Source organism: Zootoca vivipara, chromosome 7 (genome assembly GCF_965207765.1).
Source record: "Zootoca vivipara chromosome 7, rZooViv2.hap1.1, whole genome shotgun sequence".
NCBI lineage: Eukaryota > Metazoa > Chordata > Lepidosauria > Squamata > Lacertidae > Zootoca > Zootoca vivipara.
Window position 1 is genome coordinate 59,121,665 of NC_142590.1, and position 27,257 is coordinate 59,148,921.

At 44.8% G+C, this 27,257-nt stretch overlaps 1 protein-coding gene across 2 annotated transcripts in view; it reads right to left on the bottom strand.

Moving 5' to 3' along the window:
* Positions 1 to 27,257, bottom strand: part of LAMB3 (laminin subunit beta 3) — a 128,519-nt gene that overhangs the window by 38,203 nt on the left and 63,059 nt on the right. Inside the window, exons 3-7 of one of the 2 annotated variants that reach the window (XM_035122653.3) lie at positions 18,657 to 18,773; positions 16,680 to 16,852; positions 12,818 to 12,921; positions 11,068 to 11,124; positions 9,770 to 9,924 (exon numbers count right to left, since the gene is read on the bottom strand). In XM_035122653.3, the coding sequence (XP_034978544.3) occupies positions 9,770 to 9,924; positions 11,068 to 11,124; positions 12,818 to 12,884 (279 nt within the window). In that variant the 5' untranslated portion in view covers positions 12,885 to 12,921; positions 16,680 to 16,852; positions 18,657 to 18,773. Of the gene's footprint in view, positions 1 to 9,769; positions 9,925 to 11,067; positions 11,125 to 12,633; positions 12,758 to 12,817; positions 12,922 to 16,679; positions 16,853 to 18,656; positions 18,774 to 27,257 lie in introns of those variants that run through there. The other variant, XM_035122656.3, reaches the window with a different exon arrangement.

The window sequence follows — 27,257 nt, forward strand, 5'->3', positions numbered from 1 at the left end:
TTTTTTGTTCACCTGCTGTCGGCCCAAACTGCAAAAATCAAGTAGTGAGTGAGCAGGAACCATTCTAACAAGAACCTCTTAAACACTCCACCACTGCTGCATTCTATCAATGACATGTTGCAGAATACTCCTGCAAATAAACAACAGTCCGGCGGGAGCCCCTGATCCAACTATGGGGAACCTATGGCCTTCCAGATATTGTTGGACTCCAGCTCCCCTTAGCCCCGGCGAGCACGGCCAATGGCCAGGGGTGGTAGTCCAGCAACAACTGGAGGACTACAAGCTCCCTATTCCCCTCTAGTTCTATATCTAGTTCCATGTTGTCACTGTCAGAGGAGCCATGCCTCTGAATATGAGCAGCTGGGAATCACAGGTGGGCAGGGTGCTGTTGCACTCATTGGCATCTGGTTGGCCCCTGTGGGAACAATACGCTGGACCAGATGGGCCACTGGCCTGATCCAGCAGGCTTTTCTTAAGTTCACTAACTATACACCATACATTCTTGCAGTGGCGGAGCTTCATGCTCCGGCTCCGGGGGGCAGAGAGCCGGCGGGGGCGGGGCTGGTGCGCATCCTGGGGGTAGGGCACGCTGCATGCAGGGGTGTGGCACCCAGCACAGGCAGGGGGCAGCTGCAATGGCACCCCACCAGGATCACGCCGCCGGGGGCGGTGCGCTCCCCCCGCACTCCTCTTCCTCCGCCAGTGCAGTCTTGGTTATTCCACTACCGTCAAAAAGATTAAACTCCCTCATACATAGCCACACAGTCTTGTCTCAGCCCCACCTTGAAACATATCGCTCATGCACAGTGCCTGTGGAAAATTTATTTTGCAGCCTTGGCGTACCCATCCAGAGATACTGCCTCTAACACAGTGATGTTGACAAAGCCTCACTTAAATTAAAAGAATGAGCTTGGCACGTTCCCAGTATGTTGCACAGGGAATGGGGAAACAGCCTGTGATCTTAACTCAAGTACCTTTAAAAATGCTGGAATTGATCTTAACTCTGCATGTCGTAATTATTTCAGCTCCGTCTGGAACCAATCCCATGAGGGCCCCATTATGTGATTTATAGGCTGACATTTTAAAGAGATGCCGTGCAAGGACACGAGCGCCGTCCTTTCAAGAGCAATGGACTGTATAAATCAAGCTGTTTAAATCAACATTATACCATTTAGTTTGGTGCTTTCCCCTGATTAAAAATCAGATTTACCAGCTGATCTAATAATCAAGTTAACAGCAAATGCCTTAAACAAACATATACGAGGCTGGAGCATTTGAGGGCAGCAGGAAATTAGTAACAGTGCACACTTTGTGTACATAAACCACTAATCGATGTGCCAGAGTGGAGTGACTCACACCATACATACTGTAACAGTGCATGCATATATACGGTAATCGCCGTATGAACTTTGAAAGGTAAATTTGCTTGGTATCAGGCTTAAAAACAGCCATATCTTAGCCCAAAGACTGAGGCACCCCAGAAGGGCTTTGCCCTGAAAGGTAGCATGGCATTACCGTATCTGAAATAAAGTAAGCCATACAGCTGTAAAGCATGGGACTTGAATAAGGAGAAAGGTAGCAGTCCTGATTCCCTGTAAAATATCAACTTAGGTTCAGTCACACTGCATGAGGTGAGGCTGCTCCATCCTCCAGCTGCAGTGGTGCTGCCACTCTCTGGGACAACTCTCTGGCACACTTGCACCTCCCACTGCTGCCAACTTGGTCCTCCCCCCCCCCCTCACAGCCTATGTGCCCTATCACAGTTCTGGTGAACAGCAGTGCCGCCACAGCCAGGAGGGACACCAGGACGGCTTAAGTGCCTGAAGGTCTTTTGAAAAACCAGCCTCTCTTAACATTATCATTATCATTTACACACATAAGTTGCTACCAGTTTTTCATTTCTTTCAGACAACTTTTCTGGTCTTTTAGAGAGGGCAGCTCTCTGTTTGTAAGGGCTGTCCAGTCCAAATCCAATTTATAGATAAAGAACCATAAGAAGGGAGAGCAGGTACATTGAAATTGACCGTCAGCTTAGCTTTCAGTACCGGGCAACTGACTGAGCAGGCAGAAAAGATCCCCAGTCACAATCTCTCCACTATGGTGTGATTCATTCTATTAAAATTATAGTCATATTTCTAAATTTACATCTATACATATAAATTAGCACAGGCAAATTTTATGCAAAACTGTTTCCTCTTTTCTCCTCTTTTATTGGTGATGTTTAAGAGACACCCACTCACAAATAGTTACACCTATTTTCATCTCTCTAACTACAAGTCAAGCTTATTTATCACGTTCACACCCCATCACTCTTCCAAGAAGCTCAGGGTAGCATAACATTTTACCCTTACAGAAACAAGAACAAGTGAGAACAAACTGAGTTTGTGACTTGCCAAAGGTCTCCCTCTGAGTTTAATGGCTAAGCAGACTTTTGAAGCAGTGCTTAGTTTATCTTTCAGTTGCTATTTTGTGGATGATGTTTATATTATTTTACAGATTTTAACTGCTGTATCAATTTGTTAATCATATAATATGACTTTCGCTTTAATTGCCATATTTAGCTTATTTTTTAGTTGTTGCTTTGTTAACACAGTTTTATAGACTAATTGTTTTACTGATGATTGGTTGATTGTTCTATGAGATTTATGCTGTATTTGTGATGTTCTATTATGTTCTGTCACGTTATTGTAAGCTGCTTTGGGATTCATTTGAATGAAAAGTAACACAGATATAATCATTCAATGAATCCCTCATAATCCACATCCAACCACAGTAAGTCCAATGGGCAAATACCACCTAATGCCAAAAGCAGCTTTTTGGTGTGTACCCTAGTATTTTCCCTGACTGGACAGAATCTGAAGAATTAGTAGCAAGTTGCAATCAAAATCTAGAGAGTGGTGCTGCTTGAATCTGATGAAGCAATCACCCTAACTCCTATTTCATTTGGCAAACGTGCAAGTGCTTGTCTCAGAGACTTGTTCGCTCAGCCCTTTCTCCCCCTTCTTCATAAGAAACTGTTTTGGGGGAAACTGCTCAAGCAACAGATTGGAGAAACCAAAACACACCAGCCAGCCATTCTTATGTGAATGATGGTCTGAACAGTGCTGTCTCTTTACCATTGCAAAGAAACCCACATGAAGATTATGGGCTTCTGCAGAAGACCAACAGCCTTAACAGATGACATAAACGGAAAGGCCAGGAAATGCTGGTAAGGATTTGAACTGTACAGGTTAGAGCACATCCCTGTTAAAAAGGTGATGCAAGCAAGGAATGCCCTAGTGGAAAGGTTTGTAGCTGTTACTGGAAGCTCCCAATTCTGTGCTCTGGAATATGCCACTGGAAGCCATGTTTTTCCACAAAACAAGCGAAACTTGAAAAATTCTATCTGCATGCCTCAGTTAAATATTCATGAAATGGAAATATTAATAACCTATATGGGGTTCCATGTGGCACAGGTTTTTGTTTTTTATATATAAAAGTGGGTGTTTTAAATGTTTCAAACGTCTGTTATTTCTGGATAATATCCAGTAAAAATTGACACCCACAAATTTGTCGCTTCTGGAGAGGCTGGAGAAATAGAGGTCACTTTCACACAGCTCTGACATTACTTTTTTAGATTTTGCCCTTACTTCAAACATCTTATGGCAATGCACATACTCCCCCGCCCCTTCTCGTGTTTTCTTTTCACAATAACCCAGCAAAGAGGGTTAGGCTGAGAGTGAGTGACTGACCTAGGATCACCCACTGAGCTTCATGGCTGTGTGGGGATCAAAACCCAGCTCTTCCCAGTCTTAGACCAACAATCTAACCACTATACCATTCTGACTTATAATAAAAGCCAAGGAAGTACAGGAAGTGTGATTAGATGCTTAATAGCTATAGTTCCACCTCCACCTGTCTTGAAAAGTTGCTGTAACTCTTTTGCCGTAACTCACCTGTTATTTTTTAAGATTTATAATCTTGTTCTCAGCCTGTTTACTCAGAAGTAGGATAAGAAGTAGGTTCCACTGAGTTCCATAGGACTTATTTCTGAGTAAGCAGGCTTAGGGCAGTAACCAGAAGTCAGCAACCTAAGGCCCATGGGCTGGAAACGGCCTGCGGAGGCAGTGGCGAACGGTGCTGCTTGGCTGCCCGGGGTGGCACCCCTGGGGGCGGGGCGTCTCTCCACAGTGTGCATGCGTCATGAGGCATGTGCCGTTACGTCCCGACGCACGCGCCAGGACGAACTGCGCATTTCCACACATGCGCAGTCCATCCGGGTTGGTGCTGCTGCTCTGCTTGGCCGGCGCGCTGTGAAGCAGAGCACGCTATGGAGGGGTTTGCCGCCACCGCCGCCTGGCAACCCGCTCCGTAGCGCGCTCTGCTTCTTCCTGCTCAAGCGAAGGAGGCAAGGGGTGGGCCAGGGGCCGGGGCGCTGCCCCCGTGTGCTGCCCCCGCCAGACTTGTTACGCACCTGTGCAGAGGGCATTTGACCGGCCCACGAGCCACCCCTGAACCGAGCTGCCCACTCACGTGCTGCGCTAAACTGCCGCAGCACCGCACGGGGACTCGCTTCCGTGGCACTGGAAATCGCATCTGCGCATGCACAGACATCGGAAATCGTGGGCAGGCACACACACAAAATCCGGCCCACAGAGGGATCTCTGCAGGACCGATCTGGCCCAGGCAAGATAAACCTTGTCGATCCCTGGGGGTAACTGAAGTATGTTAGGCCCCACAGACACTACCTGACACTTTCCTTGGCTTACGCGCGCACACACACACACACACACACACACACACACACTTACACAGGGATAATTCTCTTATCCTGCCATATCTCAAATGATAAATGCATCTTCTCACTCTTTGTGATTATCATGCATTAATAGCCTCCTCACTGCCAGGCAAGATAATGGTTGGAGAGTCTGGTGTCCTTGACCCAAGGCAAACAGCAGTCTTAATATCCAAGGCCTCTCATATAATAAACACTGAGGAAAGTTAGGCTGGCGAGTTCATGTATAAGCCTCCAAGATTATCTGCCTTACCATAAAAAGCTGGAACTGTGGAAGGCACTTCACATAAAGATTGAAAATGGAATATTTCAACCAGCCTCTTAGCTGTTTTCCCTCCCTGCCACTGAAAGTATCCAAAATGCTATCATACTGTAATATTTTAATGCTCCCACCACTATTCGAAAGACAATCAGAGGCACCATGCCTATTACAGAGGCACCATTACAGCAGGTACCAGAAGGAGGTTAATTATATGATTTCAGTCAGCTCAATAATATGCCCCCAGAGCTGCCCCTTTTTTCTGGGAGGTCTTTCATCCCTTTCACCCTAACCATAAGTAGTTAGAGTGCTGAGTGGAGACTGAGGAGACCTGTGTTCAAATCCCTGTTCAGCCACAAGCCACACTGAATGCCCCTGTGCCAGCCATTATTTCTCAGCCTAAAATCTACCTCACAGGGTTCTTGTGAAGAAAAAATGAGGGAGATTTTTATCCCACTCCTTATCGCATTGGGATGAGTCACAACAATTTAACACATAGGTAAAAGGTAAAGGGGCCCCTGACCATCAGGTCCAGTCGTGTCCGACTCTAGGGTTGCGGCGCTCATCTCGCTCTATAGGCCGAGGGAGCCAGCGTTTGTCCGTAGACAGCTTCCGGGTCATGTGGCCAGCATGACAAAGCTGCTTCTGGCGAACCAGAGCAGCGCACGGAAACACCGTTTACCTTCCTGCCGGAGCGGTTCCTATTCATCTACTTGCACTTTGATGTGCTTTCGAACTGCTAGGTGGGCAGGAGCTGGGACTGTTGCAGGGATTCGAACCGCCGACCTTCTGATCAGCAAGCCCTAGACTCTGTAGTTTAACCCACTGCGCCACCTGGTCACTGCGCCACACATAATACACAATAAAAACAAATCCACTTTAAGTTATAGCCAGCTACGGTTTAAACTGGATGTTTGACTGGTTTTTACTACTCTCTAGTTTCTAAACTGCTTCAAAAACTTCTGTTAAAAAGTTCAGTTAAAAGGGTTCCCCCCCCTTAATTAAGCAGCAAAACAGACAGAATTTCAACTGAAGAGCACCTCCTGATGACTCCATCTGTGCGCTAGGGGAAAAAACCATCACCGGTTAAACCTCTGCCTGTCCCATGGCTGCTAAATGCATAGCAGCCTTGCCAGGAAAACAAGTTGCAACCCTGGCAACCCATTTTTATTGACCCAGGTTGAGAAAGAGATGGGTACTAATGCAGGATTCTAATAGGACCCAAGATCTATCTCTTGGCAAACAGGAGTCTGAGGTCAAGCACCTCCAAATCACTGATCAGGATTAATGCCCCCTTTTGCATAATTTGCAATAGTGGAAGTGGAGGCTGCACTTTGCCTAGTCCTGGGCGAGAGGCTGCCACTGTGGGCGTACAAAGTATAAAGGTTAGAAGGAATCACAGCCAAAGCAAAGGCAGCAGACGAGAGGCTCGGCATTGGAGTGCTTCCATCAGCAGGGAACTTACCAGGATTGCAAAAGACTCTGGGACACAAAACACACACTTTGGGACACTTCTCTGATTGGCACCAGACTCAGACAGTGCACATTGGCCAGCAGGGCAGAGTGTGAGGAAAGCAAGCAAGCTAATGCAGCCCCTCCTCCCATACCCTGTGCAGAGGTTGCAAAGGGGGGGGGGAAGGACTTTAAAACTTTTCCACCGTTTGGCACAAAAGTGGGGAACGTGATACACAGCCTCATTAACAGTATGCCAGGAAGCTTGGGGCCCGAAACAAGGGGGAAGGGCAGATGGATGATGAAACTGTTGTCACTTTGACTTCACAGCACTGACTTATTAGGCTGCAGAGCTGATACAGAGCAAGTGGCTGGCACATGCCAAGTCGGAAGACGGTTGCCATGTCCCAGTCCCCCGAAATCCAGGTGGCATCATTTGAATATTACGCAAATCGCTTCCAGTTCTATGTTTAAGCCATCCAAGCAAGCTAATTTGGGCTTTTTCCACCCAATGCATTGGCTGCTCCTGGTATGTATCAGAAAAGCTGAGTGCATGTGAAGTGGAAATGTACCTTGTGGTCTTCTTCATTTCACGGAAAAAGTGGCTTCTCTCCTATTGATCTATTTTTCTTCACTGAGAGCACAGAAAAATGTGTGTGTTTGGGAGACGAAATTTGAAGGTAACATCCAGACAGATCGCGTCCTCCCTAAAAGAGCGCACGTGTTGCGGTGAGACCTGGAGACTGACCTCCTGGTTGTGGGTGGGTCTGTTGGATAGCCACAACACCTGATTGGTAGCTCCCTCATTGCTGGGTTTAATCTGGCCAATGGGGTGCAGTCTAAACGGATCGAGAGACCTATATAAACCCATGCACGTGTCCCAGAGCTTCCTCTTTCGGCTTGTGCATCGGAACACCCGCCCACCTCTCCCTATATTTAGGGCTTGCATGCATGACCTTGTTTTGCCGCCATGTGTCGTTGGTCATTGGGACAGGGGCACAGCAGGAATTTTCCCCACTTGGCTGATTGGCTGTAGCCATTTGGGTTTTGCCCGCCACATAGCAATTTGTCACAACTTGTAAGGTTGCGGATAGGCTCTGGTTCAGGTGATAGGGATGGGAGAACAGTCTCGCCATCCCTATGTAAAGGGTATTCCGTTAAAGGAATCCAGGGACTCAACTTGGTTTGGTTAACCCCCAAAAGGGGGTTGTGCCTGTGCCTGAGTCCAGGGGAGCATCTAGGGAGTGAACAGAGTCTGTTCCCAGGCTTTTCACCTGCCTCAGGTGTTCACCCTTGGCTGACCTATGATGGAGCTCTGCACCAGCGCTACCTGCAAGGGTACAGGGAGCTAGTCAAACCAGAGCCTATGCAACCACTCACTTTTCTGTAATCAATAAAGTTGTGGCCTAAATTCTGCCAAAAACTAAAATTTGAGTCAAATGTGTCTTTATTTAGGCGGGAGGTCTCTGGGTCTGAACACGCAATAACTATTATGAGTCATCTTTAGTGCTGAACATGAACGCAATCAGTTCTGGATTTACGTATAGGCTAAACAAGCTATAGCTTAGGGCCCCACTCTCTTGGGGGCCCCCAAAAAAATTAAAGGAAAAAAACCTGGATGTACATTTCCAAAATCTAAGATAAAAAAACAATAAAATAAAACCTTCATACAGCAACAGTGTTTTGTGTTGTGTAGGCTCCTATGATGTAAGTAATGGGCCCTGCCTGCTAGCCTGCCCCCTTAAATATCACTGGTTTTCTCCTTTCTATATATAGGGTAAATAGGGACGCGAGTGGCGCTGTGGTTAAACCACTGAGCCTAGGGCTTGCGGATCAGAAGGTCGGCGGTTCAAATCCCTGTGACGGGGTGAGCTCCCGTTGCTTGGTCCCAGCTCCTGCCAACCTAGCAGTTCGAAAGCATTAACTCTTAACTGCTAAAGTTGTTACAGCTAGGCATCAATAAAGATACTGATAGGGTTGCCATTTTTTCCCTAGCAGAAATCCTGTCTTGATGAGACCATCACTTTTCTCCAGATCCCCCTGCCATCTGAATTTTTGTTCGTGGCGACCGGAGAGAGTGCTATTATAATCCCTTTTTAAAGAAGGCCCACCTAAACACTCACTGCTATCATTCAAGTGCCATGGGAAAACATTTCTAATTTCCCAGGCTTTCCAGAACTGCTAATGTAAGCTCAGACCTGCTTGATACTATCTCCTTGAATGAGCCATTTTAGTTTTCATTTGCTAAACCTGTTTGCACACATTATGTGAGGGACAGGGGATATCGCGAAGTCCCTCCCCTCCCGAGTTCAAGCCCATCCCCGAGCACAGGGGAAAGCAGAGGAAGCTCCGATTCCAGTGGGGAAGCAGGAAGTCGGGTCCGAGGCTCAGGCAAGGTAGCGGAGCCAGGGTCCCAGGTGGGACAGGAAGGGGCAAATAAGGGGGGGAGACCCATCCCCCCAACTCCGGAATTACGCAGAAAGAGGAGGGGAAAGAGGATGGGGCTTCCAAGGCTTTTGTGTTGGGGAAAGACGCGCCAAAAGTCATTCGGAGGTTCTGAAACCGACTGACCACATCACTCCGTGTAAATAGCAATGACTTCAGCACTGTAAATACGCAGCACCAATAATAGAATAAAATGCAGAGCTGCGTAGCGTCGTTACTCTGAAGTAGCCTACTCCGGCCACTGTGACACATTATTTATTTTTAAGTTACAACTGTTGGGTACCGTGAGAACATAAATTTATTTGGAATGTACAGGATATAAATTATGTAATTATTATTATTATTTTTAACCACCTCTGTGCTCATAGGCCCTAAATCAAGAAACTCTTACAGGTAAAAACTGAATGTCTCTGACCTTCAATGAGCAAGGGCAAAACAAACAAACAAAAAGATAGGAATACAGTTAACATGAGGAGCCTAAATTTCCCCTGATGCTGAGGGTCATAGGGACTGACCAAATAAGGGCACAAATCGGAACAGAGAAGGCATACAGAACATTATTGCTTGTTGCAACACGTAACTTGGCCCCTGTCGGATGTGTTATGGAGGAGAACTGAAGCCTATGGGAAATATCTAACGTTTTTACTCCTTGCATTTAAGCCCAATTAAAATTCTGATACTTCTCTGCAACCAGGCATTGCATATTCTGGAAAGTTGAGGAGGCCCCTTAGCATTTAAATACTGTCATTTCTGTTCAGTGACAAACGCAAACCAACAGCCAGTGCTGCTAGACAATGTGCCTTTCCTGTGTGAATAAAAGATACTTGTGCCATACATACTTCCCCATATGGAGTGCAGTAAGTTTCAGGTTGGACAAGTCCACAGGTCGAAGAGGCTTTCAAGTGATGGATTCTTCCTACCAGAAGGTCTCGCACAGGTGGGTAACAAGCCCCATGTGAGCAGGTAGACTGGGCAGCCAGGAGGTGTGGTGAAGCTAGAATGAGACAAGACCCAAACTTCAGTTAATAAAAACAAAAGGAGATTTTTTTAAAAAAACTATCATAGCAAGGTAAAACCTGCTGGTTTCCCAGAAGCCATCAGAGATAACTTAACAGCTGGTGTAGTATGGTTGTGAATTAACCAGAAATTAGAAGTGGTTATGTGAAATCTCACTTCTTGCTGTAGACTCAATGGCATTAAGAAAGTCACTCAGACGCCGATCCTGGGAGTAAGCCCCATTTGAATAAACAGAGGATACTTCTGAGTAGACATGGCAGGACTGCACACATTTGTGTCTAATCTGCAATATGTGCAGGTCTATTCAATACTGACCCACCTTAAAGGGTTGTTGTAAGGATTACTGAGATAATGTAACTACCTTAAATATTCCCCCTTCCCCCTCCTGGTAAAAAAAGGTAAAGAGTAAAGGACCCCTGGAGGGTTAAGTCCAGTCAAAGGCGACTATAGGGTTGCAGCGTTCATCTCGCTTTCAGGCTGAGGGAGCTGGCGTTTGTCCACAGACAGCTTTCCGGTCATGTGGCCAGCATGACTAAACCGCTTCTGGCACAATGGAACACTGTGGTGGAAAGCAGAGCACACGGAAACACCATTTACCATTTACCTTCCCACAGCAGTAGTACCTATTTATCTACTTGCACTGGCATGCTTTCATGCCATGGCAGGAGCTGGGACAGAGCAACAGGAGCTCACCTTGCCGCGGGGAGTCGAACCGCCAACCTTCTGATCGGCAAGCCCAAAAGGTTCAGTGCTTTAGACCACAGCACCACCCGTGTCCCCCTCCTGGTAAGCAGCAGTGACTCACCTGCCAGGAGGTCAGGTAAGCTCCTCTGCCCTACTACACAGTCTGCTACCGCAGTACATCTATAATTTCTGCCCCAGCCCACATATTTTGTAGCATATTTTGATTCTGGCAGATACCAAAGATGAGGTTGTCCCTATCTTAACATCAAGTACTTATTGTGAGTGGTCTTTAGTAGAATGCATACAATTTTTAACCAGATTATATCCAACCATCTTGGGCAACAGATTTTACCTCTGTGCTTTTCACCAAAAAATAATAATCTCAAAGACTTCATTTTCTTTTCGGTAGATGCATGCTTAGAACGCCAACACTTACCCAGAAAAAAAAGAAATATCCACATGATGCTGAGATTTCGCAACGCTAAAAATTCACCTGAAATGAATGCAAAGCATAAATTCAGTGGCACAGATGAAGACACAGAAAAGGACAATCCCTCAACCCGTTAACTTCTCTCTGATCACTAGCTTTGCACCACCACTGGTTTGCAATTATGCCATTTCACTGTGGCTGCTTCTGCAATTTAAAGAAGTGCAAGCCCAATGCAGAAGGAAGCAGATGGAAGGGATAAAATGCACATTGTCACACAGGCCTCCTCTAGCCAAGACCGCTATCTAGTCCCTTCAGTGGTGTAGATAGATACAGTGGTACCTCTGGATACGTACCTGATCCGTTCCGGGCTGCCGTCCGCACCCTGAAAAGTACATATCCAGAGCGGCGCTTTCGCGCATGCGTGAAGCACCGATAGAGCGCTTCTGTGCATATACGCACAGTGGAACACGGAAGTAAACACTTCCGGGTCTGCCACGTTCTTATCCTGAAAGTACGCAACCCGCAGCGTACGCAACCCGAGGTATGACTGTAGATAGATTAGATAGATAAGATAGATATATAGAGAGAGATATGATAGATGGAGTGCTTTTTTTCTGGGGGTATGCAAAGCCCTAAACATTTTGTGGTTCTAAGTTTGGCCTCATTGGGGGGCAGTATTTCAATATGCGTAGGAAAATGAGAGTACCCCTAAACATTTTTTTTCAGAAAAAAGCACTTGACACACACACACACACACACACACACACACACACACACACCAGATGCCTTCTTCATGGCAGTGAATGGGGAAATACAGTCATGGAAAAACTGTCAGCTGCCTGGGAACATATCAGCATTAACCCCTTTAAAATCAGAAACAATGGTTTATGGGACACAGCTCATTCCTAATGCTGAAGATGCAAATGTAACAATAGGATCAGTAATAAGAGTTTTCTGTAGTGCTGACTGTGCACTCAGTTGCACTTTGACATACATCTAAGACTGACCAACGGTACAATGCAATTCAGATGGCTCACATCTGCATTTCTGTGCACACTGTGCAAAACTAGGCCAAGGTTATGCACAGCCTAATATTCACTGCCCAGCTTGCTTGTGTGAGAGACTGATTCTAAAATGTGGCTATTTCAAAAGTGCCCTCTTTAGCTTAGGGGCATAATAGCTTCTTCTCAGTTCACCTTTTGCCTATTTGCGTTTGCATAAAGCCTCTTTGAATACATAAAAACATAAGACTCTCTCCGAAGCACTAATCAAGTGCAGCTGAGTTCTTTTATTCTATTCTCTCTGGGGAACGCAAAACCCTAAATTTCCACCTGGACTTTGGGAAACCTTATTTTTCAGAGATTGATTAATTTGCTACCTCTGAAGCTCTCTTTTACAAATCAAGCTACAAACATATGGCAAACAAATAACTCTTAAATGTCAATCGACACAGCAAGCAAGCTACTTTCTAAACTTTTACCTGCAGCATGTGCTATTGTTCCCAGCGTTTATCTTTATTTTGTTCATTTTTGTTTTTGTTTGCTCCATTCTGGATAGCAAACCCCCCCTTACCTTTCTGGAAATGTTGCAAGCATCCTAGAATAACCGAATCAAAGACTAAACGATGCAACCTTTGTAACAAAATCCCCACATTCACGAATCGGCAGCCTGCTAGAAGAACAATAGCAGTTTCTCAACTAAGATACAGAATTCCGTTGTGCCACAGAAGCTGTGCCAAGTGGGATAATGAACCTACCTGCTTCTCCCCTGGGGTTTTTCCTCCTCTTGCTTGCTGGGGTCAAAATGAATCCCACACCTGGCATCTTATGCTTTCAATCTCCGATTTTAAACACGCCTCACCTGGGGAAGTAAGCGCTTGTGGGTGTAGTAATAATGATACAAGGAGTGATTCAATGATCTCTTCAGACAGACACACCCATTTACAATATAACTCATTATACCTCCTAGACAATGAGCACATGTTTATTCACCAATGTAAACTATGGATTTTTTCAACCACTAAGAAAGGGACATAAATTCAAGAAAATATGTCACAGCTACTTTTAAAACAGCAGGAAGAGAGCCGTTCCATTTTGCTTTGTTGTACCCATAAGTAAATCTTTTCAAAAGAATATTGGTTTTCTAAAACCACCAGATGGAGGAATTTGGTGCGGTTAGGATTAATTCACACTTTCCAGAATGCAGACAAAGGCACAGCTTTCCTTCTAAAGTCACACTTCTCAAAATGCAGTTCTTCAAACAAATAACTTACACAAAAATGTGTCTCTTAGGGGAATATGTACAATAAATTGCACATATTAGTGAAAAACAATATATTATTATATTATATTATATTATATTAGGGGAAACTGCTTGTATAAACAGGAGAAATTTGAACAAAAAGGCTGCTGAATTCTCAGGATGGGGGATGTTTTCAATAAAATAAAATAAAATCACAAGCTGAGGCAGAAATGTGGAAAACTGAACCTTAGACTGGAAAAATGAGAAAGTGAAAGAAAAGAAAACTGACAGATTTGTGCATCCCTATCCAAGGCTCTTCCCTTGAGCACAAGGTCCAAAATGAAATAAATGAAAAGGAATTATGTCCGGGTTTGGTATCTTCCAACAAGGTTACTCTGAGTCAAGTAACTCTTGATCCGGAATGAGATATGGGTCACATTTCACTTATTTAGGAGCAATATTTCATGTGAACAGTGCTCATAAAATATATAGCTACATTTTTTTGGCAATCCCACTCAAATGTCCAGTTCATTCAAGGAAAAGAACCATGGATAAGGTGAAAATTAAAAAGGTGCATTTATTTAGGTGACTCACTCAGTATTCATTAGACTGAATTTCATTTCTCATTCATTTGAATTACGCAGGCTAATGGCACACAACTCTTTGAAAAAGAAGCTCTGCCTCTGACTGCATATTCAGTTGGTCAGGTAGCACTATTGTGTCCAGCGTGCATTTATTTCTTCTGTGGAAAGTTTTGTCCAAATGGTGCAAGAGATCAAAGGAAGCATTTATGATGAGTTCTGGTATCTCTTTTTCCAGAAAAATAGCACTGCATGACCCAAACACATTTTTGGGTGGGTGGAGGGCAGTTGTGCTTTCTGGAGCAAAAAGTGAGTCAGCTTCAGGGGCGGAGGAAGGGGCGTTGTGGGGCGGTCCGCCCTGGGTGTCACCAATGAGGGAGGTGACAAAACACCGGGTGGCACTCACCGCGAGTCTGCAGCGCGCCCAAGCCACGCATCTCTCCTGGGAGTGACGCAGTGGCTTGGGCGCCCGCAGGCTCCACACTGCTGTAAGGAGGCTGAGTGGAAGGAGACAGGGAGACTCCTCAGAGGCCCCACAGAGCGTCTTGCCCTGGCTCACCCCATGGGTGGCTGGCCCTGCCCCCGCGGGCACAGAACACGCATGCGACCCCAGGCGCCCGATCGGCTTGCTCCGCCACTGGTCAGCTGTTTTGTAACAATAACGTTTACATTTTGTGGAACCTATGAAGGTACCTATACTGAGTCAGACCATTAAACCAGGGCCTTCTCCCTATAAAACATTGCGCTCTACCACTCTGTGGTCTGATTGCTGGGATATTCAGATTTCCTCATAACAGCTGCACCTATTGGGTCATCAGGCAGGATAACAGAGGGATTACTGGTGACTGTGTCGCCTTTTCCCACTCTACCCTCTGAAAAGCCAGTGTCTGGAAAAGCCCTGCCTTTCAGTTCATTTTTCTGCTTTCAAATAGGGTTGACAACTTCTTACTGCCGCTGCTCCTTTGCCTTTAAGCATCTGCTGGATATGCAAAAACTTAGCATAGGAAGCTAACCTTTCCCACTCCTTCATCCTGTGCCAGAAACAGCTGTACTTGCTAAGATTTCTGAGTGTCGCATCAGAACAAAACAAGGCTCAGGAGGAGAACCAGCAAACAACAACAACCTCTACTCTAAAAAAAATCAGGGGCTTCCATATATGTGCATATATGTGTGGAATAGAACATGGATAGGAACAGAACTTCAAATATCTTATCAAACGGCCCTCTACTTCTCTGGGGATATATAAAGAAGTTGTGAGCTCAATTCAGACTGTGCGTTCAATTCAGGTCTGGGACTGAAAACAAATTTCTAGACTCAGAATGCGCTCAGAGACACCCTGTTAATTCTAACTGGGTGTCTTTTGCATATGGTTTTAGCTTGTGTTGTATCTTGGTGCTCTAATAAAAGAAAGTAAATCTTCCCACCTCTGAGGCAGAAGACTCTCAGCCTCAGCCTAGAGAGCTGAGCTGCTGCCCCTCAGAGTTGACAATACTGAGCTAGATGGACAAGGAGTCTGACCTGGTATGAGACCATTTCCTAACCCGAGCACTACATTTACAGCAACTAGCAAACACTTTACTCTCAAATGCTGTTGTGTATTATTTTATCTAAGCCACATTTTACAGCACATAAGAACCATTCTCTGTTCTCATTTCCAAAAAGTATAGGACCAGAATGCTGTCTCAAGCATTTATTGATTTGTCACCCTGACCTAACTCCATTTTCAATGAAAATCAAGATCTATAGCTCCAGGGTTTAAAAAAGGGAAGATGATGAACAGTTTCCTAAAGCTACAAGATTTGAAGGCTTGGTTGGGAGTTTTCTTCTGCTCTTGGGTGTGGCAAGAATGCTGGTAAGTGGGTAGAGAATCTGGGTGTGCCTGCTTTTGTAGGGCTTGCTCAGACTCCAATTACTAATGCTGCGTCGCCAAATTTTTTAGTGTGGAATCTTGATTCAACAAACCACCTTGCAGTCAACAGCTCTCAGCTTGTCAGGAAAGATTAGCAGTTAGAAAATGAGAGGGGGGGCAGTTTTCTTTCAACTTGGTGCATGAATATCAGATGTACATGTGGAAAAGGAATTTTATTAAAGAGATCTAATCTACAAACGCCAGTTGCAAAAACTCAGTGCAAAATAAGAAAACACCTCTCTTCCCCGTAATTCCTAGTCATACAGGAAACTGAAGGGCGGAAGCAGCAACTAAACAGCAGACTTGCATATCAACCCATAACACCATCTCATCATAGCTGCCAAGTTCACCCTTTTTTTAAGGGAAATTCCATTATGCTGAATAGGCTTCCTCGTGAGAAAAGGGGAAACTTGGCAGCTATGCATCTCATACATATTCACAAAATGGGCTAGAAACTTGGCGTGGCTTCGCTGAGCTCCCATAGGCTAAGCTGCTACAATTTAATAGGATGTTTAGGGTTTCCCTGGAAGATCTCAGAACCCAGGCAGGTTCGTATGAGATTGTCATCCATGTGTTTGCAACTGTTTTGCCTATTTTTTTTTTAAAAAAAAGGACTCTGTTGGAGGAGCTAAGAAAAACAAATCATACCCATTTATCCCTGCAGCAATCCACTTTTCCGAATATAACCCAATGCATGTGAACAAAGGCCTTGAGAGAAATCAACCACACTGGGTATGAATCAGTACTTTTAAATTATCGCTTCCTGTTTTGAGAATTAGCCATCAAACACTAAGGAGATTCACAAGCTGATAAGCTGACATTAAAATGCCAACCTGCCATAAATGATCTCCTGTTGCAGTTCAGTGGCACTAAGTAGACAGACTCACCTGCAGGTCAAAGTTCATTCTCAACTTTGTCTTCCTTCCCTTCTGCCATTTCCCTTCACAAGGAAGGCAGCATAGCCCTGAACCCCGGTTGATGGAAATCCCGGGGGGGGGGCTGTGTGTGCTGTGGCTCTCAAGTCCTGCTTGTGATCTTCCCATAGGCATCAGGATGGCCACTGTGAGAACAGGAAGATAGATTAGATGGGTCTTTAGCCTGGTCCAGCAGGGCCTTTATTTGGTTCCTATTGGCTCTATGTCAGGGATGTCCAACACGTCGATCGCGATCTACTAATCGATCCCTGCGAGGTTTTTGTAGATCGCGGTCGATCGCTGGCTCCCTTCCGGCCCGGCCCCCTCTCCATGTGCTGGCCTCTATTGCTGCAGAAGGGAAGCCAGAGCTTAGAAACGGAGGCTGTTATCTGACCAGCGATCATAAGGTTAGATCTTATGCTTCTGTTCCTCCCCCAAACAGGGGTCTTGCCCCCTCCCTCAGAAGAGCTGCAAAAAAGTCACTGAACCCCTAAGAAACGGGGCATTTTCCCTCCCTAAAAAAGCCCCTTAAAACAGGGTCGATGACCTGGATCTGCAGTAAGATACAGCCTAGATGGTCTCTGGCCTCTTCAGCAGCCTCAGCTTTTGTCTCCTGAGACAGACAGATGCCAACATCATGATAATTTTTTATTCTCTTGCCAATTATGCTATTTTAAAAGTGCATTTTATATTTTACTTCCTTTAATAATGTTTCCTTTTTTGGTTAACTTTGCTGCATTAAATGTGCATTTTGTACTTCATCTCCTTCGCAATGTTTGATTCTGGGTTGTTTTCTTGTAGTTTTTTCTTCTTTAAAATATAAAGTAGCATAGAAACTTTATATGTTTCTTTGCTACTTTATATGCTATGGTCCATGGGGTCACGAAGAGTCGGACATGACTAAACAACAAGAAAGCATAGAAAATCATCATCAACATCCCCGTCAGGCATCCCCAAACTTCGGCCCTCCAGATGTTTTGGACTGCAATTCCCATCTTCCCCGACCACTGGTCCTGTTAGCTAGGGATCATGGGAGTTGTAGGCCAAAACATCTGGAGGGCTGCAGTTTGGGGATACCTGATCAACATCATCTCCACAGTCTTTCCCATGAAATACAAGTCAAACTTGTATTAAAATATTGGTTTCACCTTTTAAGTTGCATTACTGAAATAAATGAACTTTTCGACGATGTTCTACTTGTTTGAGTTTTTTGAGTTTCACCTGTAATTTGAAAGCATTATTGAGCCAAACCTCCCCTCCTCAAAAATAAATTGTTCTGGGACTAATTCAATAGTGTAGTGTTTTTTTAAAAAAAATATTCCTGACCCTGGATGCAGATTTCAGTAATAAAAGCCAGCAGTTGGTGATGAATATGAAATAATCCCCTCCCCAAAGAGCAACCAAGAAAGACAGTTACATAACAATATTATTTAAGTTCATAGCTTTTGATACAATTATTCACAGGGCAAGCCCGTTAAATCATACACAGCAGGCTTGAGTTGTTTCTTTTTTAAAAATGTATTTGTGCAGCTTAAAATGGCAAAACATTAAATCCTGGGCACCCCAAAACGCCACCCCTTCGCCCTACGTGTGGGCACACGCCTCAATTCGGGCGCCGGAAGGAGAGGTCTCCCCTCTTGCTGGCTGGGGCAGCGCCTGGGCTCCGACGTCTCGCCGAGCCCCTCATCCGCTGACCCTCGACCCTCTGACGCGTCTCTGAGCCCCTCCTGCACGCTCTGTTCCCCATAGCGTTGCCAGGGCTCAGACACCTCACTGAGCCCTCTCTCCATTCCACTCCATTCCTCATTCCCTCCTCCTGACTCGCTGCTTGTGCTGTCGCTGGGTGAAGTGCTGGTCAGGATGACAGGGGGAGGCTCCCTGTAGGGAGTCCCCCTGACAGTGGGTTACAACATTAAAAGACAATATTAAAAAGAGTTTTAAACAACTTACTGTACAATCACAGGACTAAGGCAGGCCCTTAAAATGTACATCGTAAATGCCAAAAGCCAGGCTTCGTCTTCAGCACTCGCTGAAAGCTGTGTAATGAGGGAAGAGGCAGTTCCACAACTGTAAATAAATCATATTCATAATCATAATCACAATAAAAATAACTACTACTGCTGCTGCTGCTACGACTACGACTTCAGTATGTTCAGGTTCTTTGTGGCTATACTGAATTGCTAACAGTCCAATTCTATGCAGGTCTCTCTATGCAGAAGGCAGAGAACCTCTAAGGGCACCCCACCCCTTTTCTCTTGAAAGAATCCTCGTTGCCAGTGTGGTCCTGTGGCTGCATCTCTACCTGAGGAAGTCATAGGTGTCTCATTGCATCCTCTGCCCTGAACAGTTCAATTATTGGTGGAGATAATCATGAAGCAAAACTTCTGAACTGAGCAATAAAGATTTGTTCATTTGTTATGTAGAACTACTGTACTTTTGCGTGTATAAGACTACGTTTTTTTACTCTAAAATAATGTTTAAAATATGGGCTCGTCTTATACAAGCATAGTAAATCCCCCCCCAATTTTCTTAAATCGGAGTCCCCCAAAATAGGGGGCGTCTTATACATGGTGGCGTCTTATAGACAGAAAAATACAGTATTTGTTTATTTGTTTGTAAAATGTGTGTCTTAGCCTTCAGCAATTTCCATGCAATTCACAATCAATATTAAAACAAAAATAAAAACACAGTATGATAGCCATTTTCTTGAGGGTGGGTTTGGCTAATTTTTAACGCATTTTTACAATGGATATGCAGTGATCTTGTGTAAGTTGCCATGTGTTCCAATTTTCTTTTTAATATTCTCTTGCTGCTTTGTCTTATCTGTGTTGGGGGAGGGAATGCGAACCTCTTAACTGGACAACTGACCTCAAGTCTCGCCTACTGGAGATCAGCTGACCAAGGTCTAGCAATATGGGACTCTGCATGGCAACCAATGTATTGCTGCACGGCTAAAGTCCCATCTGACTAGAAGGGTGCACCATTCTGAGCTTGTCTATACATTTACACATACAGACACAAAACCTACCCTAAGCAAACAGGACTGGAATGTTTCCTGTTTGGGGTCATTGACCAATATTGCAGTCAGAGTGACAGCCAAGGCTGACATTGCTGAATTTAAATGTCTGCTGCAATGACTACATTCCATTTAATGGAAACAAGATGACAGAATTCAGAGAGAAATGAAAACTGGACAACAGAAGAAAAAGGATGGTTGAGATGTATGCATGTGTCCCGTCCCCCACCCCATAGCTGCCAACCCTCCCTTTTTTTGCGGGAAACTCCCTTATTCCAAGCCACAGCTGTCAACTTTCACTTTTTTTTGCTGGAAATTCCCATATTCCAGCGCCGTTTCCCGCTGCTATCCTGGATTGTTAGATATACTGTAGACCAGGGGTCAGCAAACTTTTTCAGCAGGGGGCCGGTCCACTGTCTCTCAGACCTTGTGGGGGGCCGGACTGCATTTTTTTTAAAAAAAGAACGAATACCTATGCCCCACAAATAACCCAGAGATGCATTTTAAATAAAAGGACACATTCTATTCATGTAAAAACATGCTGATTCCCGGACCTTCCGCAGGCAGGATTGAGAAGGCGATTGGGCCGCATCTGGCCCCCGGGCCTTAGTTTGGGGACCCCTACTGTAGACTGTCCCCGAGACAGGTGAGGCTGCTGATCCCTTATTTTCAAATCCGAAAGTTGACAGCTATGCCCCACCCACTAGTTTTCAGCTCTCTAGTAAGGTTACCAGGTGTCCACTATCTGAGTGGACAGTCCTCTTTTTTCACATTATGTTCACTATTTTTTCCCCACAAAATAGTGGACATTTTTTTTTATTCAAAAGCTTTATGATAAAATGGTACGTAATCTAAAGCTGTACAGTCTAAGAGAATAAGGATAGGAGAATCGCGTTTTGTCTTTTTTTTCATAAGTAAGAATGAGACAAAGATCGAATATCCATTGAACTCGATTCTCCAAAAAAATTATTAATCATACTCAATTGTTTCACAAGACATTAAAAAAAATGGGGGGTGGGGAGGCGCCTCTTGCCTGTTCCTGACTCACGGGGAGAACAAAAGGGAGAGGCGTGAAAGAAAAAGACGCCTCTTCCTGTTCCTGATGCACAGGAGCAGCAGCAAATAAGAAAATATATAATTTAATTTAATTTAACACACACACCCCTGCTTGTCCGCTATTTTTTGGAAGCAGACCTGGCAACCCTACTCTAGAGAAAGGAAGTTCAACAGCTGCAAAGCAACCATATCTTCAGTTTCTGTAAGAAGACATGCAGGAGCTGGTTGTGGGCAAGGTACCAGCAGCAGTCGGCATGGTTGGCTATCTAACAGGATCCACATGCAGTTAGAAACTCAGATATATAAGCTATGTGTCAAATGGCTCCTTAAGCCAGAGTTACAGTTGCCCAAATGGCCTAGTAGCCATTTTGGGGTCAGACAGCTCGACAGTCGTATTTTTCAATACAACCTTTGGGTTCCTGAAATTCATTCTGATTGTTCAGATAATAAAACATAACAGATAGAATTCTACAGGATGTTTTTGCTAGTGTGTGAAAAGAGTCAAGATCCAAGGCTCCCCAGGTATGCAGCTCCAAATGGTGAAGACATTGGGTGACATCCTGGTGCCCAGGCATCTTCACTTGGTCACAAAATGCACCTGGCACCTGGTGAATTTCAAACGCTAGCTAACAGATAACCAGAGACACTCAGAATTGCAGGAGGCTGACATCAGCATGCACTGGCTGGTTATAACAGAATCCCTGAACTACCGTAAGCGTCCGCCCTCCCAATAACCATCAGAATAACCAGAGTCCTTTTCTTTTCCCATCTCCTCTGAATGCAGTCATTTTCTGTCTGCAGCATTGGCCACCTGTGTTATGTAATCTCTGTTCCATGCTAGTAACCAGCAAGTCATTTATCCTTCAGGAACCAAAGTCCACGTACTGCTGACCTTTGCCCATACTGAAACCATGTGGAACTGGGAGATGTGGCAATGGTCTCTTGTGCCTTGTCAATAGACAAGGGTAAAAATAACACTGTGCAATATTTGGAAAGTGTTGCTGTCTGGCTGAAAGAGCTGCTAGACACAGTGTGTGCCCCTGTCTCTCACGACATCCCCAACAATGTGATCTTTAGAGATGCACAGGAATGGAACCAAGCCTATCTGAAGACACAGGAAGCTCCCTTATAATGAGCTGGACCATTGATCCATCCAGCTCAACGAAATACTTAAGAATGATAAAAAGTTAGGATTTCAATATGAAATTTTAACCTTTCAGAGAGAAATAATTGAAAATGATAAGAAACTAATATCGAAAATGTACAATCTGTTGCTGGAATGGGAAACGAAAGTTGAAGAGGTTAAATCAGTCATGATTAAATGGGCACAAGATGTGGGACACAATATCCAGATGGAGGAATGGGAAAAACTATGGAAGAATGAGATAAAATTCACAGCATGCGTGGCAATTAAAGAAAATTATATGAAAATGATGTACAGGTGGTATTTAACTCCTGTCAAATTAGCAAAAATGTACAAAACTAAAGAAAGTAAGTGTTGGAAATGTAAAGCAACAGAAGGGACATTTTTTCCTATGTGGTAAGACTGTAAAATTGTTTTAAAATATTGGGAAATGATTCATAATGAAATAAAGATGTTTAAAATAACCTTTCCTACTAGGCATTACAGGAGTGGATTTACCAAGATCACAAAAGAATTCGTTTATGTATGCAACTACGGCCGTACAAACACTATTAGCACAACAATGGCCTCAGTCCAGTATACCTGAAGGAGCGTCTCCACCCCCATCATTCTGCCCGGACACTGAGGTCCAGTTCTGAGAGCGTTCTGGCTGTTCCCTCGCTGCGAGAATCCAAGTTACAGGGAACCAGGCAGAGTGGCACCCGCCCTGTGGAACGCCCTACCAGCAGATGTCAAAGAGAAAAACAACTACCAGACTTTTAGAAGACATCTGAAGGCAGCCCTGTTTAGGGAGGCTTTTAATGTTTAATAGATTATTGTATTTTAATATCTTTCAGGAAGCCGCCCAGAGTGACTGGGGAAACCCAGCCAGATGGGCAGGGTATAAATATTATTATTATTATTATTATTATTATTATTATTATTATTATTATTTAACATTGGAAAGAAGAAAGTGTCCCAAACTAAAGAAGATTGGCAAGTTGAATTAATGGAATATGCTGAAATGGCAAAATTGACAATGAAATTAAGAGGAAGAGACGACAACGAATTTAAGGAGGAATGGAAGGACTTTATTGCATATATACAGAAGCAATGTACACAGGTTAACACATTAGCAGGGTTTTAAGATTACTTGTAAATTTATTACGAATGGAGAATAAGTAATTCAAATGGTTAAAATTTCACAATGGACACGCAGCACGTTGATATACAATGGAACCAATAAAGGGAATAGGGGGAAGTCAACTGTTTTGTTTTGATCTGTTATTGTTGTTTGTTTTAATTTTGCTATTGTTGAAAACTAATAAAATATAAGGGGGGTGGGGAGATCCATCCAGCTCAGTATTGTCTACATTGATCAGCAGTGGCACATCAGGATTTCAGATGGGTGACTCTCCCAGCTATACTTGGAGATGCCAAGAATGGACCTTTTGCATGCAAAATGTATGTTCTGCCAGTGAGCCACGGCTCTCCCACAAGGAAATATTCCAAGGCTCAGCAATAAAAAGCACTGCATTCTTGATTTCAGGATGTATCCAATGTGGCACTGTGAGTGCAAGTGTTTCTGCCTGCAGAATGAGATATCCTCCCCCTGCGCATCCCCCCAAATCTGTTCCAGTGGTTCCCCCATCCCTCTTGGAGCAGATTTGGGGAGGGTGCGTGCATGGTGGTAGAAGAGAAACTCCCCCTGCACAAGCAGAAATCCTTCATGTTCCCTATTCTTTCGCAGCCTCCATTAATAATAATAATAATTTATTATTTCTACCCCGCCCATCTGGCTGGGTTTCCCCAGCCACTCTGGGCGGCTTCCAACAGAAAAATAAAACACAGTAATCTATTAAACATTAAAAGCCTCCCTAAACATTGTTTTTGATGAACTTTCCCTTCTGAAATTCCTCCTTCAATCTGGTCCAGAGAAACAACAGCTTTTTTGGACTTCTGCTCACTGCAATTCTTTCCACATTCCTGACCAATACTCCTAGGTTGTCCCACTCCATCCTTCTGCCATTGGAATCCTTTGTCCACAGCTTCCCTCCTGTCCAGCATGAGCACCAGCAGAGCCTTGGGTATTTGAGTACGGACTCTGACACAAACTGGGAAAGGATTCCTCTAGAACAGATGGACCCCAAACAGGGCCATCTTAAGGGTATCCAGCGCTGTGGTGCAAAAATTACTCCAGAACTCCCCCCCCCCGTTTCCCTCCCAGCAGGCAGGCTGGAGGGCGGCTCCGACGGGGAGGAGGCTCCAGGCACTGCGCGGCATGCCGGAGGCAGGCAAGGGCTGCGTGGAGGGCGCTGCCGGCGGAGGTGGAGGAGGCGGGCAGCAGCTGGAGGGCGCTCTGACGGTGGGGATGAGACTCCGGGCGCTGCACAACATGGTGGAGGGCAGCAAGCTGTTGCCGGGAGGTGCCGGGTCCAGCCTCACCTCTTCCTTGGCGCCCTCCAGAACTTGGTGCCGTGGTTCCCTGCACCACTGTCCCCTATGGGCAAGACGCCCTGGCCTAACCCCAAACCAATCATCCAAAAGTAACTTTGCAGTTGCTTGAGAGGGCTTCTGCCCCTGAGCCTGCCTTGAAAAACACCTTCCTGGTGAGAACTGAATACCATGGTGTAACTACTGTATAACTGTAAGCAAAGGCATGGCATGGCTCATATGCTTGCCAATGTTTCTTTAAGGCGGCTGGTGGCCTGACCAGGATGCCCCACGTCACCAGGACTACACTAAAGACTATGGAATGTTTACAAACACTAAAGATCAATAAGGAGCTCAGCTGGGCCATATAACTTTACAACACGTAATCCTTAATGAAACAACAGATCAGCAGCCAGCTAAGTGCTCGCTTGCTGCTCATGGGTCTGCAGACATGAGCAATTCCAGGTCCTATTGCAGCTATAAAGATTACGGAGGGACACTTTCCTCACCACGGGCCTTTGTTCACAAAGGTGGCTGATAAGCTGTGCCATTTATCCCAGTCCTGGGAACTTGAGCCAGCCCATGTGCACATCAGAAAGAGGATGCAGCTGGGAAGGCAGGACCTTCTATTGAGCAGCTCCCTAAATTCAGCAGTTACCTGCATTATACCGCTGGTCCAGCACTAAACTGTCTGTGTTATTTAGCCACCTGAGCACTCAACACAATCAGGTTTTGATTGGTACATATTTATTGGCTTTTGTGGAGATGTAAACCCAGGTGGCGCTGTGGGTTAAACCACAGAGTCTAGGGCTTGCTGATCAGAAGGTCAGCGGTTCGAATCCCTGCAACGGGGTGAGCTCCCGTTGCTCGGTCCCAGCTCCTGCCCACCTAGCAGTTCGAAAGCACATCAAAGTGCAAGTAGATAAATAGGGACCGCTCCGGTGGGAAGGTAAACGGCGTTTCCGTGCGCTGCCCTGGTTCGCCAGAAGCAGCTTTGTCATGCTGGCCACATGACCCGGAAGCTGTCTGCGGACAAACGCCGGCTCCCTTGGCCTATAGAGCGAGATGAGCGCCGCAACCCCAGAGTCGGACACGACTGGACCTGATGGTCAGGGGCCCCTTTACCTTTACCTTTAAACCATCTTATAAATATGAAGGCTAAATAGGGTGTGGATTTTTCCATGGTTTATTTCCAGTGATAAAATGCTAGCTTGCTATATCGCTTTCTTCATCCTGTGGTTTGAAATCAAAAGTGACTCTCAAAGAGTGAGCCATTGTTCATCTCCACACTGAGAAAATGTCTTTGGACTCCATCACGACCATTGGTCAGGGATAATGGGAGGCCACTGTGAGAGGCAACTTCTGGAAGTCAGTATGTTGCTGCCCCTTCATCTAGCTTCTTTAGGAAGATATGCAGAAGGCCTTTGCTTCAGTTCCTGTCTCCTCCAGGTTAGGAGAGACCCCTCCCTGAAACTCTGGAGTGTCTGCTAGCTGAATGGACAAATACTGAGCCAGATGCACTGAATGGTCTGATTCAGTATAAGGGAGCTTTCTGCGAAAAATATAAACAACTAAACAAAAGAAATTTGCCCACCTCACCAACATTGCAGTCACAGTTGCTCAAACTTGATCATAAACTACTTTAAACATAAACACTGAATCATTTCGTTTTGATGACTTGTATAATATTTTTCATTGTGACTGCATCTGCAGCTAGTACACATATTCCAAAGGAAGCCCTGAATCAGGGAAGTTTTGAATGTTTGATGTTTTATTATGTTTTTATATGTGCTGGAAGCCATCCCAACCAGATGGGTGTGGTATTATTATTATTATTATTATTATTATTATTATTATTATTTGCCCAATGACCACCCTTGTGGTTGCAGCCAAAGAGTGGGATGAGAACCCTGTCTTAATCTGTGCTCTTAAGATGAGAAAATTCACCTCCCTTGGTGAGCCAAATTTACTTATCTGTTTCTTGCAGCAACCTCACAATAATGTTTATCTAATTAAAACAGCAATCTTACATACACTGAACTCAGAGGGAATTACTTCCAAGTAAACTAACATAGGATCCAGCTGCAGGAATAAAGGCAGGCATTAGTTGATTGCAGCAATACTGCACCTCACCAGAACAACTAAGCACAGAAGCAGACATTACTACGACAGGGCTGTTTGCAAATAATGCAAATATGTTTAGGATAGCAGCGCAGGTGATTATTTTTGTGACATGGTGTTCACTGCATTGAAGAACACAATGTTCTTCTGGAAAATATTATCCTGAGATCCTGAACCTCTCTGACTCATATTTTGTACTCTCTTTTCTTTCTGCACTCAAGCATGTACCCAGAGACAATGGAACAGACGTCAAGAAAAACACAGAGGCACAATCTTTTACTGGCTTGCTGTTCCATCTCAGAAAGCTTTTATAATACGCATGACACTATCATTCACTTTCTCGGATTCTCTCATAATATTCAAACTCAAGGCAATCCAATGAAGCTGAACATTGTAAGATTCAGAATGGAGAAAAAGAAAGCACTTTCCACACAAAACTATGGAGCTTAATGCCACAAGATGCAGTGAAGACCACCACTTGGGTGACTTCAAGAGAAGATTAGACAAATTCACGGAGGAGAGGGCTACTGATGGCTACTAGTGGCAATGATTATGGTTCTCCCTCCACTACTTCTGTTCTCCTCAGCACAAATAGTTGGGTAAAGGTAAAGGGACCCCTAGCCATCAGGTTCAGTCGTGACCGACTCTGGGGTTGCTCATCTCGCATTGTTGGCCGAGGGAGCCAGCGTACAGCTTCTAGGTCATGTGGCCAGCATGACAAAGCGGCTTCTGGCAAACCAGAGCAGCACACGGAAACGCCGTTTACCTTCCCGCTGTAGTGGTACCTATAAAAAAAAAACCA